At 37.7% G+C, this 14,526-nt stretch overlaps 1 protein-coding gene across 9 annotated transcripts in view; it reads right to left on the bottom strand.

Moving 5' to 3' along the window:
* Positions 1 to 2,205: 2,205 nt before the first annotated feature.
* LOC120767315 (protein piccolo) overlaps positions 2,206 to 14,526 on the bottom strand; it is a 77,608-nt gene continuing 65,287 nt past the window's right edge. For 7 of the 9 annotated variants that reach the window (XM_040093248.1, XM_040093247.1, XM_040093246.1 and 4 more), the window contains 4 exons: positions 13,378 to 13,652; positions 12,670 to 12,720; positions 12,424 to 12,549; positions 2,206 to 8,446 (listed from right to left, as the gene is read on the bottom strand). In XM_040093248.1, coding sequence (XP_039949182.1) covers positions 2,865 to 8,446; positions 12,424 to 12,549; positions 12,670 to 12,720; positions 13,378 to 13,652 — 6,034 coding nt within the window. In that variant the 3' untranslated portion in view covers positions 2,206 to 2,864. Of the gene's footprint in view, positions 8,447 to 12,423; positions 12,550 to 12,669; positions 12,721 to 13,377; positions 13,674 to 14,526 lie in introns of all 9 variants that reach the window. The other 2 variants (XM_040093243.1, XM_040093244.1) reach the window with 2 other exon arrangements.

Here is a 14,526-nt window from a genome sequence, read left to right as displayed (position 1 = left end):
GATTTTTTAGACAACTCCTTCATGCCTTTTCGCATAACCAAATTAATTTAGTAGATTGAGATTATAATTAAGAAACCAGTTTTACCCTTTCGCATTGGCGACTACTCCATCAGCGATGGGCTCGAATAGCGATCAGCTGTTATATTTGCTTGTGTGCTTCATTTTGCATATTTTCAATTTATTTATTTTTTTATCAATGCACACAACCAATTTTACAGCCTAGACAACAACCGGCAGAGTTAAATACAGCGAAAATTTCAGTGTGGACAACAACCCGCCGAGTTTCAGATTTTGTATCGAAAAGTCGACCTAAATTAGCGCTATAGTCATGCAAACGTCGGTTAATTGATCAATTAACTCCTGTGCGAAAAGTCTATGAGGAGTTATATTCACTTATGAAATTTTTTAGAGCAGTTAATTTCTAATAAAATTTTTGCAATTTAAAATGTAAAAAAGTTACAAAATTGTTCAAAATAATTCGCCTTAAAATAATCAAACCTTAACCGTTAATAGCTTTCCGAAAAATCGTAAAAGACCATTTTGCAGAGCTTTCAATTTTCTATGAATTGAGCTATGTTTTCAAGTAGTTGGAAGCAAGCTATGATTTTTTCCTGATAATAAAATTTCCCGTAAAGATTAAGAACACATGCCTGGTGAGGTGCCTAAGAACCTACTTAACTACTACTACTTAAGAACCGAAAAACAAAATATTTGTTTTTTACACCCACTCTAATATACATATATGTATATACTACTATTTAAGAATACTCTGCGAAAATGTAGGTGTTGGTTCGTCAATTATATCGGAGATATGAGAGAATTTTTAATTAATGTAATCAGTGGCAAAAACTTTAAATGTGCTTTTCTCGAAATGCTGTTTTCAGAGTCTTTGAGGTAAAAGGCTGTTCCCTCGACGTGAAGTTTTCACACGATCTTCATAGATATATTTTTCTGGTATTAATCGAGGAATTTGGACTTTTGGCCAACTTCGAATAGTTTCTAGTTACCTGGAGTGCAAATGTTTTCATAAAAAACAAAATTTTTACTAGTCCTTAGCTCATTGCATATACTGATTTATGTTCATAAGACATTTTTTTGTGATTTTAGGATTTATGATAATTTTAAGCAGAAAAATCTGCTTCATTGCCAGACACCATTTTTTGAGGGTCCTGCTGGATATTGGCTTTGGGATTAGGCGAATCTAATTTTTTTGAAAACGATTAAATTTACAGATTTTTTATTTATTTATTAAAAAAATGCCTCTTCTCAAAAATCTAAAAAAAAGTGGTTTTCTGACCGGCAAGTGGATATAACATTTTAATTTAGTGAATTATCAAATTAGCGGCATTGCTAATTGACTCAATTAAGAGCTGTAGATTTAATCACAAAATGCCTCTTTATAAAAAAAAAAATAAAAATGTTTAATAATAAAAAAAAATTAAAAAAAACGTAGCATTCCCGACTTGTAAGTGGAGATAACCTTATAATTTAGTGTATCATCAAATTGCCGACATTGCTAATTGTCTAAATTACTCGCTGTGGATTTTCTCACGAAAACATTATTGGATGATTGGCACAGGGAAAAAAGCCAGCTTTGCGTAAACTATATATCTATGCAAAACAAAAATTGGAGAACAAAAAATAATGAAAAATTTTTTTTTCTTTTAGATACCTTAGGATTTTGAATGAGCTTGGCAAAATACTTTGTTCGTTGATGAAGAAAATTTTTGGTTTAACGTTTTATGATAAATTTTGGTTTCGCAATTTACAAAAGACGGCCGAATTGCTGTTTACGCGCTTTTTCTTTGTGCGTACGCTTGTGTGTGTGTGTTTGGCTGTTTACGATTGACCTACAATTTTTACACTTGACTGAGGTGTTTTTTGATTGCATGACTTGATTGGTTGGACGATTTAACGATATTTTCTCGATTTAGCTCTGTACATATTTACATAGAAGTATTTATGTAGTACGTGATTTTGCACGATATACACATGTGTGCATGTATGTGTGCTTGTATGAAGGCACTGAGGTAACGAACGAACGAATGAACGATTTTTTTCTTTGTTTTTTTGCTGGTCGACTGTATTATTGCCGGTGTTTTAGTTAATTTTTATATTTTTTGATTTTTTCTCGAAATGTTGCAGATTTTACAATTTTTATTTTTTATTTGCTGTTCATTTTTCTTATTTTTTTATTTTGCTGATTCGTTTGTTTTTGGCAGAAATGTATACTTTTTATGTTTGTATGATTTGTGTGACTGTGCGGCTGGTTGGGTTATTTTGAGAGCATGAATGATTCGGCAAAATGCAAAATCTGGCTGGCTAAATGTAAAATTCTGCTTACAAAAGTGTTTTGCATTAAAAAAAAAGATTAACGCGGCTATCACTTTATGTTTTTATGAAATATTTAAAATTACTTTTATTTACAATAAATTCAAAGTTGAGCACACTCTATGCGCCAACTTTGCTATGTTTAAACTTTTTCCATTAACTGAGTACAAAAAGGCAGTGTTTGGGTTGCTTGAACTGTGCGAGTTGGTGCTACCACCCAGCTAATAAAAAAACTAGTAAATTTATTAAATTGTTGGCTTGCATATGTGTGTCTCTTGCCTACAGCGCAGCTGTCGCAATGAGACATTTTTTTTTTTTAATTTTTGATTTTTTAGATTACTTTGGTGCCATGCACCAGAAGCGCATTCCGCCTTTCACAACAGATTTCATTTCAAATTTTTAATTTGCATCACCGTTATTTGTATTTTCCTACAACTATACTTTAAACAGCTATTTTACTTAAGCATTTACGATTTCCCCCAGTTTTGACGACGCTCGCCCGTTGTGTATGTGCCGCCACCCTAATGAGCTCGCTAAACTTTGCGCCAACGACTCACCGAGCCCTCGCGCGATTGCGAGAGACAGTCGGGACTTTTGCTATTTCGTGCGAAAATCTCCGGCGACTCGGTTACACGCGCCAAATCGCGATTTATCGTTTTCGAGCTGAGCACACGTGGACAACGCACGGACCAAGGACTACGCCGCTGCGCATCTTGCATAGCGCGATACGCTTTTGGGGGCATGCCGTCCACGACGCTGCCGTTCGCGTGCGTCCATGTATCATAGTAGTCGGCATAGCTTTTGTCGTTTTTGATGTCGTTTGGTGTGAGCGCCGGTGTCGTCTCGACCGATGTATTTTCCAATGAGTCCAGCTCCTCTTCAAGCACACGTTTGGCAGCTGCCTGCAGCTTTTCCATGGGCATTTGACGCAAATGGCTGCTATCGCGTTTCAATAGCAGACTCTGTACCAATTCATTGACTAGTTTATCGCTGACGCTAGTGTTACTGGACGGTTGTCCCATAATCGGTGAGGCTGGACTGTTGGGTGTCGAGGGATTATCCGCATCGATGCTGGTGTTTTTACGTAGTGGCAGTGAGAGACGTTCGCGTCGTTGTGTCATAGTTTCGGCATCGGCAAGCGCTTTCGGATTCTGCCGACGTGTGATGGATACATTGTGTACGATCTTGCGGCGGCTTGGTTTGAAGTGATATTCGTCGGCGAGCTCTTTGCTTAGTTTTTCGTCTTCGAGCGGATCGTTGTCATCTTGCAGCAGCTTAAAGAGTCTGGAATGTGTGGCGGCGCGTTGATAGCTGCTCATTTTACGCAGTTCGGGGAAGCTTTCGGATTCGGTGTCAGTTTCGGAAAGTGGTTTATTCATATCCGTAACACCCGAGTCATCCTCTTCAATTTCTGACTCGGAACGTTGTGAACTGTTACGTGACAGCGTTCCTCTGGGTGTGCAGCTCTCTACCGAGAGTGAGTGTGTTTTGCTATCGTCAGTTTTCTTCACTGTGGTTGGCGTTTCCACTGCACCAGTTTCGAAAGCAGAGATTCTATCGCGTACGGAAATCTTAACCTCTTCCTTCTTAAGACCCAAATCAGGTAAACCGTTAGGTAAAAGCTTTCTCTCTACAATGGGCTCCACATAAACCTCGGGTAAGGTCTGCTCGAAGTTTGTTGGTGTTTTATTGCGTTCCGTATACACTTCCGTGGTGTACGGTTCAGTATCAACATCTGTGTTCAGTGTATTACTTGTTATTTCCACACCTACACTTTTACATCTAGTCTGATTTATGGTTTGTTGTAGGCTATTTTCAGTACAGAAGCTGTCGAGCCCGACACTCTTGCCTCTTGCTGTGGCTTGTTCAAGGGTTTCTTTGTAATAGTTGTTTACTGCATTTTCGATGCTTTCTTTTTCATTTACATTCGCGTTTTCTGTCCCGACTAGCGAGTTTCTATTTGAAGATCGGCCTTTTCTTGGTTTTTTTTCGGCGTTCACTTCCTTCTGCTCATCAATAGACGTAGTGAAGAAGGCCATAGCTTTACGGTAATTATTGCGTTTGACATTTGCCTCATCTGTCTCTTCAACGCGTTCAGTTTTAGTGCGCTCCTCCGCCACCGGTTCGGTATTTTCATTATTATGTATCCATTGTTCGAGATCTTGGTATGGCTTGCTAAGCTCATTGGTGTCTACCGGTGGCGCCCAAACATTTGCCACAACAGGTTCGTGTAGAGATGCTACATCCCAAATGTCACTTGAGCTTTTATTAATATCTTCAAAGTTTTCTGCTTTATCTACTGCGCCTTCTTCCACTGGGATCTCATTAAATTGTGCTGCTAGAGCCTTCTCTTCCTCCACAGCTGGGTCAATGTATTCGGGTTCTTCACCTTTCGCGGCTTCTAATGCTGCCCATAGACCCACGTTTACAGTTGGCTCGTCGGGCAAGTTAGCGTGGAATGGTTTAGGCAGTACTTTAGAATAAGGTGTTTCATCGACAGAATTATGGCGCTCACGGTTGGCCCAGAAAGATGCAGATTTATAGAAATTAACATCGTCCGTGTCTTGATCTTTAGCTTCGATTTCAGCCCAGAAATCGATCTCTTCATCGGTATCAACTTCACGTGGTTCTTCGGGGTAAAGTGTGGGATCATAGATATGTTGAGGGGTCTGCGTTGTTTCGGTATTGTTTTCAATGTTTGCCCAGTAATTGCTTTCTTCTACAACGGCTTGTGTTGAAGGAGCCACTGCATTGTTGGTTATTGAATATGGTTCAGTTGTGGCAATTTGTTCTTTGTTATTTTTTATGTTGGCCCAGAAGTCGACTTCCTCAGCAACCGTTTGGGCTGAAGGAGTTTCTACGTTGTTGATTGCTGATACTTTTTTTGTTGTAGTTCTGTCATTCTTATTATTTTCAATTTCAGCCCAAAAGTCTACTTCCTCAACAATCTCTTGAACTGGGGAAGACTTCACATTATTATGGGTTGATAACTCATTCGTTGTAGTTGTAATATTCTTATTTTTTTCAATATCGGCCCAGAAGTCGACTTCCTCAACAACGGCTTGGACTGAAGGGGCCTCTACATTGTTGAATGTTGATAACTCATTCGTTGTAGCCGTAATATTCTTGGTCTTTTCAATGTCAGCCCAAAAGTCGATCTCTTCAACAACCGTTTGTGCTGATGGAACTTCTACTTTGTCGTAAGTTGAGTATTGTTTTGTTGTGCCAATTGCGGCTTTAGCTTTTTCCACAGAAGCCCAGAAGTCTTCCTCATCTTCTTTCTCCTCCACTGGTGCTTTTGGTTGAGACAGTTTTCTGCTAACATTCGCTTTTTCATACTGAACCTCTTCTTCATCTGCTTCTGAATCATCGTCCTCACTCTCGATTGACTCTTCTTCTACCTGTGGTGATGGAGGCGGTGTATACAAATCTGCTTGTAGCGCTGTTGGTAGAACCTTAGTGGATGACTTCATAGTGTTTGATCTATGCATAACTTCACTTATTTCTTTACGTTCGTATGCATTTTCTGTCTTGAGTTTGGTTTTCTTTTCAGTTGTCTTAGTTTCCTTGGATTTTTCGATCTCTGCCCAAAAGTCAACTTCTTCCGACTCGACTACAGTTTCTACCTTGTCTTTAATATCTACCGTGTCTCCAAATGTGACCATACGGCCAGCATGGACCTGAGCAGGGGCTTCATCCTTCTTGATATCTGTGTTTACCGACTTTTTTTCTACAACAACATCTTCTGCTTGCATTTCCTCATGTGTTTTTCGCGTTGCCGCCGCAAATGTGGACCAGAAATCGTCTTTAGCATCGGCTAATTTTAATTTCGGCACCGGCTTCGGTAAATCCTCGTTTCTATCAGCCCAAATATCATCCACCTCTGGGTCGGGCTCTGTTGTAGTTGAGACGACAACTTCCTCCTTTACTTCTTCCTTTTTGGGTTCCTCCTTTTCCTTTAACTTGCCCCAATAGTTCGCTGATGTCTCCATCATTTTCTGCGCTTGCAGCTTAGTTGCACGTAGTGTAGCAAAGAAGTCCAAATCGTCGGACGGAATTACTGGCGTAACTGATTCTTTCGCCACAGGCTCTTCTTTCATCACTGGCCCTTGTTTTATTTGTTTCGTACTTATATCTGGTTCCTTTATTTCTTGTTTTACTTTTTCCTGTATGGTCTCTTTGTGCGTCACACTTTTCAACATCGCTATATTATTGGTCACATCATCCCTGATAGTTTGACCCATAAATTTGTTGCGCGCATTTATTGAGAATGACACCGAAACGTTTTCGTTACTCGATGCTGCGCTTGGCGGCTCTGGTGTTGGTAGCTCTTCAATTGGATATGCTGCTGAGACGCGTCGTCCGTCGGGCTTGCGTTCCATTGAACTCGAACGTGAAGACCCACTCAAGCTTATCGTTACACTTACTTCACAATCATCATCGTACTCATAAGCTCCTCCTGCTTCATTGTCGGAGTCATTTTGAGGTTCCGCAATGACAAATGCAGTGCTGCGTTTACCTTCCGAAGACGTGCTATGGCGTCTTTCTTCAATTTGTGATTTGCCGACCTCCACAGTGGCTACATTCTCATCGTTGAATGAGAACTTTAATGGTAGACGTACGGTAACCGAGGTGGAGTCCTCCTCTGCGTCGTCATTGTTGTCATTCTCCTCAATTTGCTGCTCGACAGCGTCGTCACGCTCAACTGTTGTAGCATCACTGGCATTAGAACCATCACGTTGTATGATTGTATTCGGCTTATCGCTGCTATGTTCAATTTCACTCTCCTCTTCGTAGATGACACTCAGGTTATCATAGTCCATATCATCGTTTTCCTCAATATATTCATCCAACTCAAGCTCCTCAGCGACATCTTCTTCATTGTCTTCCTCATCGAAGATATCGCTCTCGCCGTCAGCCGTTGTCACATCGTCTTCATCATCGACTTCGTTTATGTTTATATTACCATTTTTGTAGATGTGTATATTTGTGACAGATTTTATTGCCTGCAAGCCATTCGTTTCGACACATTTGGGCGTCACATCCGAATCCTCATCACTGCTGCTTTCGGAGTCCGAACTCACTTCGGTCTCCGAAGCTAAAGTTACAATACCTACCGGTACTGGCGATGCGTTATCCGTCGGTGATTTTTCGCCGAAATCCTTATCACGCTCGCCGGCATAGTTCTTCTCGACATCTTTGCTCATATTTAGATTATGTTCGACAACTTTGGACATATTCGCCAAACGTTGTGACAACATATCAATAACGGAACCCTCACGTTGTTCGCGCCTCAACTCTGGCGGCCTCATCTCATTGTCACTCGTAGCGACCTCTTCGATCACGACAGCATCATTGCGCTTTGGCGGTTCACTTTTTTCGATTTTTATGTGATGTTGCAATATAACCTGTGAGGGCATATCATCCGTGCTGGGCGTAACAATGATGTCGGGCAATACACTGCTAGCGCGACTCGACGTCGTGCTCTGACTGTAGCTAGGCGCTACCGGGTAAGGGTATGGGTATGGCGGCACATAAGCGGGATATGCGGCGCTTGCATTGACTTCGTGATAAGCATTTTGCGAATCAAATTCATTTGGGGTTTGAGCACGGGGCGTTTGCATATAAGCATAAGGGTTGTGTGCTGGTGGCGGCGGTGGGGGATAGTAAGGATAATAGTAAGGATAGTGTGTGGCATATGGAGTATGCGACGCGGCATCGCCGCTTTGTTCATTAGTCTGTACCTGTGTTGAGGGTGGTGGTGGTGGTGGAGGCATGCTATATGGGTACGGCCATGCCGGATATGCCTCACCGTTAGTCGGTGGCATTGGCGGCGGATACCAGGGATATGGATATGCATAGCCATAGGCGGGGTAAGGATGTTTGGATATGGGATAGTTGCAAGAATCGGAGCTGAGCGATGATATAGAGGATGAGGATGATGTGGTGGATGGTGCATGTGTTGTGCTATGGGTATTTGTGGTTTCGGATGTGCCTTCATTATATTCATTCACATATTCAGTACAATTTTTATTTGAAATATTTTTGCTTTCATTTTCTTTGGCTTTCAAAGGGGTTTCGTTCAATTCAACACGATCTGTAGCTGCCAACTCGGCTAAAATATTTTTGATTATATTTTTTTTTTGTTTTTTTTTTGAAGTTTTGGGGAGAAAATTTAAGTCAAGTGAATGGAAAGGAGTAGAAAGAAGAAATAGAAAAGAGTATAATTAACATAATGAATGCTAAATAAATGTGTAAAAATGTATCGATTTTGAATTTCTTTTTTTTTTTGTTGATTTTTAATACTAAAAATAATTAACCAATATATGTAACATACAAACAAATGAATGCAGTTAACGTGTGCGTTGAATGTGCGAGTGATTGTATGATGGGAAAATGTAATGATTACTGGGTTATTCATTTTCTAACTCATACACGAAAAAAATCTAAAAATAAACCATTTAGGGGTATAACAAATGTTTGGGATACACTGTTTTTTATAAAAATTTTTAGGGGTTTCTTCACTATTGCTAATTTGTAATAATATTTTTTCTAAGTTTTCATTTTTAATCATGCCATTAATTACTGCAATTTTAATGTTCTTTTATACAAATTAGTTTGGAAATATTATTTATGTATAAAGTTTGGTTATGTATTTAATATTATTAATAAAAATTAATAAAAAATGTAGTATATATATTTATTTTTTCAATTTTACAACCCAAATGGATTAGTTTTAGATTTTTTTGCGGTGTAAATAAATATAAAAGACTAATGCATAAATATAAATTACAAAAGAATTAATTAAATGACAAACGTTCGAAAGATAAGCGCTTCATTTCTTAGTAATAACTTTAAGGCACAACAACGGTGTCAAATCTAGTAACATTAATATATTATACGTATATTTATATATGTATATTGATTTAAATAATAATTTATTGCAAAAAAAGGTGAAATTTCTCTTCAACTCATAAGAAGTTACTAAACAATTATATATAATAATAATAAAAATAATAGAAATAAGTAAATAATAGTTTATAGTCTAATGCAAAACAGTTAGTGTGTCTTTCTTGAATTATATTTTTTGTTTAATTCGTATGTATGTATAGTATTTTTATTGTTTATTTGTAAATGTTTGCTTTGTAAGTTTTTAATGTTCATATGTATATGTTTGATTGGTTGAGTGAAACGGCATCAGCAGATGAGGTCCTCAGGGAGAGAGGAAAAAAATTAATTTTCATTTGGAGCCATTTTTCTAATTATATGACGTCTCAGACTAAAAGTTTCAGGGAAAGTTAACATAACGAGTTATAGACACTCTGCCTGTCGCTACCTCTACACTACGCACAGAAATCCTTCAATGCTTCATAAAAATTAGTGTTTATAATCCCAAAACTTCGGTATTGTTTATAGTACACTATACCAATTCTCATGTTTCCGATAGAAGTCTTTTTTGACAGAAATTACTCTATATCTATTTTGATAACATGAACTGAAATTAACTTAAATATCGAGCTATCTTCCTAACTAAACAAGATCTTGGGTTAAAAGCTTTATGAAGAACATAAAAAATAAAATTACGAAAAAACAATATTTTTCAAATTAACAGTTGTCTAGCTTGAAAAAATGTAATTTAGACATTTTGAATTTCGATATATTTTGGGATTTGAAATGTGCACAAAACTAACAACTATGGGGTTTTTCAATAAGGACGCTACAAAAGTAATCCGATAAGAACAGCAAACGACGCCATATTTTTTTCAAGTAATTTAACATTTCTCCTCAGTAAAATTTGCCATTTCATCATGGAAAGATATACGATCCCACAACGAGTCGAAATTATTAAAATTTACTACCGAAATTCGGAGTCAGTGGCCTTAACTTTAAGAGCGCTACGCTCAATTTATAGTCGTCATAATCGCCCTGTCAGATTAACAATTAAGCTTCTAGTGAAAAAATTTGAATCCACAAGCACAGTACAAAACTTTCCCATGGCAGTGAGACAAAGAAGTGCCGGTAGTGTCGAGAATATTGCTGCCGCTAGCTAATCAATTGAGGAAGATCTAAATTCGTCTCTCACACGTCGTTCTCAAGCGTTGGGCATCTCTGTAACGTCGTTGTGGCGAATTTTGCGAAAAGATTTTGGCCTACATCCTTACAAGATCAAATTAACGCAAGAACTGAAGTCGCTTGACCACCAGAATCGTCGAAGGTTCGTGAATTAGGCTGCGCAACAACTTGAAAACTATCCGGATTTTCACGAAAAAAATCATCTTCAACGATGAGGCTCATTTCTGGCTGAATGTCTTCGTCATTAAACAAAATATTTGTTAATGGTCAGGCATCAATCCACACGTAGTCCATGAGTCACTATTGCATCTCGAAAAAATTACGGTTTGGTGCGGTTTATAGGCTGGCGGCGTTATTGGGCCGTACTTCTTCCGTGATGATCAAGACCTCCCGCTTCCGCGCAATGATAACTGAATATTTTTGGATCGAATTGGATGATATGGACGTGCGATCTGGCGCCGTTATACTAATTCCGGTGGGGCTACGTCAAGCCTATGGTCTATGCCAACAAGCCTGCGACGATTGATGAGCTTCATACGAATGTCGAACCTGAATTTGCAGCAGTATCGGCAAGCTTGCCGTGATGGCCTTGCAAAAGAAATCGTGTTCCATACATAATTACATCGAATGTACTTTTATAGGAATAAAGAATTTCTTTGATATTCCAAACATTAAAAGCTTTTGTAGCGCTCTTATTGAAAACCCCCTTAAAAACAAAAATTGTGGTATCTTAATATAAATGTAACATGTTTTAAGGGAATTTCTGAGTGATGTGGTCAACAGTTCAGCTAATCAATATAAGAATTCGTGGTAAATAAGACGTCATCAGCACCTTTTGGCGCTACAGCTCCTTGTGAGCTTTGGTCTCCCGCGCATGTGGACATCTAGTTCATTTGCTTTATAACTTTGTTTGCAAAGCTTCTTCATGTCTTCCTCGATTACGTCGATCCAACTTGATCGTGGTCTTCCCCTTACTTTAGTTCTGAATGCTTTGGCCTCTACAATTTTCTTATTGTGTCCATTCTCGTTACCTGATCGATTCATCTTTGTCGCTGCGCTTTGATAAAGTTTAGAATATTTTCACCTTTTACAGCATAAGCTGGTCTAGCTCATGGCTCCAACTTATACGCCACTCGTCACTATCTTTTAATGCTCCAAAGATTTTTCTTAAGATTTCACTTTCAAAGATTTTCAGTTCGATTTTGGCCCTTTCAAGTAGCGCTAATGATTCTGCTCCCTGGGACAAAACTGGTGGGAAATATGGTTTTGTATAGCGCCAGTTTACGTTGCCTATTGTTTCACAAAGTACTAAGACAAATTTTGTATAATCTAGTTTCGAGATCCAGAAAGGCTAATCTAGGATATTAAGGGACGAAATGACAAAAAAAATTTAAGGAGTTTGACGATCTCCGTTCGAAAATTCGATGTAAAAACCTCAGTACAGGATCCGAAATTCTTCTTCGCAGAATTCTTAGTATACGTAAATATCAGACTATATACTGTTAACAAGATTTTAAAGGATTAATTCAGACAGTTTGTTATTTGAATACGAATCCACTGTGGTTATTTTGGGTTTTGGTTATTTTGAAGTTGTCTTCTCAGATTTTGATTCTAAACCCCTAAATCCTGTTTAGGTACGTACGGTTCAAGCCAAAACTCAAAAAGCGTAGACTTCTTTGAGATTTCGGCTCTTCAAGTTTTGGTAAGGTCCGTACAGAAGTCACTTTCACTTTGTTTAAGAGTTCGGTTTTTAGAGTTTTGGCTAGATCTAGGCTCTTGTTATCTTAAAAGATATAGCATATACCTAAAATTTTGAGCCTTTTCCCCATTTTATTCCCACAATTCTGTCCAAACCTCAACCGCTGATCTCACCGTCTTGTAGTAGTTAGCATAAGTTATTTACGTTCGACACAGAGATTTAATGAATCAATTAGTTAATTAAATCAGTTATTTTTTTTATCAGAATTACAAATGTAATATCCATAAATTATTGATCAATGAGGGTGTAAAAGCACTTACCAGCATTTTCTGGTGTTGTCATCGCTTGCAAAATTTTAAACGATCGACTTGGTATTGCGCTACCGGTGTATTTTTTCGGTTCGGGTACTTGCTGTTCACTAGGGTGGATATATGGTTGTGGCATGTCTAAAATTATATAATTATTAAGTTTTCAAATGCACAGAATCACAAAAATAATATACAAAAACACATTTCGTCAACAAACTACAACAACACTACAGTCCAATAAGCTTGCAAAAAGCTCACCATTGTTATTGTTGTAAATGGTGTGCTGCTGTGAGCTTTTAAAAGCATTACCTAAAAGAAAAGAAATTAAAGACGCATGTAAATATATAATTTCAAAATGAGGGGGAGAGCGGTAAAATTTTGTTGGAAATATGTGTGTGTGTAAAAATGTGTGCAGTGGTGTAAATGTGTTTTGGGTAGTTGTGGTGTGCGTGTTAAGAATATTAATGTGCTTTTTATTAAAAAAAAGCTACAAATTTCCATTCACCAAAAACCATTAATAGTTTTATGAAGCTTAAATCAAAGGAAGCTTAATTAAGGAGGTAACAAGTGTATTCAAATTTAATTTTTTTTCTCATTTTCGTATTTCAGTAGTAAAAGAGTAGCTAACTCAGAAAACCGCAAGCTTTTTGAATAACAGCGCCTTAAAAAGCTTTGCAGCAATCAAATGAGTTTTAGGTATAAAAAAAGCCAATTATACTTGTTTCACCTTCCTGTTAAGACTCCCCACTTAGTTATTAAATTATTATACTATTTACAAAGTTATTGTGGTGATGGTGCCCCCAAACTTATACAACTTTTCTTAGTTGAGCTTTCATATAGCTCAGTTCACAAAAGCTTTCACCTTTAACTTCCACTTTTTCTTGTTTACATTTACTTCTCAACACCATCTTTACCGGTATCTGTGTGCCCTGTCGTTTTTTAAGCTTTTGCAGGGTTGTAACCCACCTTGATTCCATGCCTGTGGCGCTTGTGACTGTTGCTGTTGCTGCTGCTGCTGTGGTTCGGCGGCGATTTGCATGCGTCTCATTTGATCTACATTCGGTTGTTGACGCGCCTGTTGGGCGCTCATTTGTCTCGCGTATTGTGGTCGTTGTAATTGTGGCTCTACGTCGACATGGCTTTCTGCTTTCCTATCATCGCCGCTACCGTCGTCAATAGTGTCAGTGATTTTTTGCAAAATTCTAAAGGATTTCGATTGTATGGGTGACGAGCGTGGATCGCTAGAAGAAGTGGGCGAGTTGCTGGTTAGATGTTTTAGTGATGATGTCAATTAGTAGCGCATATTCTCTTGGTTAGTAGTAAAAGAATACAGACTTGTCGAACACAAGCGGTGATGCGATTAGGTGACAAAGAATCGTGTGGTGTGTGTCTAAGTTAACAGTGCTATCAATAATTATAAGTGCTCTGTGAAAGTTTCGACAAGTTTCCTAAACTCTTAATATTGGTTGGTACTATTCTTATTACACGTTTAGGAATATTGTTCTTTATAAAAACAAAATATGAAGCTTTATACTCAAAAGGTTATGTACTTAACTGAGCTTTCAAAAAGCTTTCGAAGAGTTTATTTATAATTTAGTAATTTTTTGATATTTTGTTTTCTACAAACAAAGCTTAAAAGCTAATACTCAAAAGCTTATGTGTTTAATTGAGCTTTAGAAAAGCTTTCGAAGAGTTTACTTGTAATTTAAATGATTTCTGATATTTGACGTGTTCTATAAACAAAACCTAATACTCAAAAGCTGTTGTGCTTAACTGATCTTTAAAAAAGCTTTCGAAGCGTTTACTTATAATTTAATTATTTTTTGACATTTTGGTCTACAAACACAACTAAAACCCTAATAGTCAAAAACTGATAAGCTTAATTGAGCTTTCAAAAAGCTTTCAATGACTTTACTTAGAATTTAAGTGATTTGTGATATTTTGTTTCCTAAAAACAAACCTAATATTCATACTCATAAGCTGATGTGCTTAACTGAGCTTTAAAAAAGCTTTCGAAATGTTTTGTGTGTTCTAAAAACAAAACATAAAACCTAGCACTCAAGAGCTGATGGCTTAACTGAGCTTTGAAAAAGCTTTCGAAGGGTTTATTTATAA

This window comes from Bactrocera tryoni, chromosome 2, assembly GCF_016617805.1.
Source record: "Bactrocera tryoni isolate S06 chromosome 2, CSIRO_BtryS06_freeze2, whole genome shotgun sequence".
NCBI classification, from domain to species: Eukaryota; Metazoa; Arthropoda; class Insecta; order Diptera; family Tephritidae; genus Bactrocera; species Bactrocera tryoni.
Note: the sequence above shows the minus strand (reverse complement) of the source record. Positions and strands in the feature narration are given on the sequence as shown.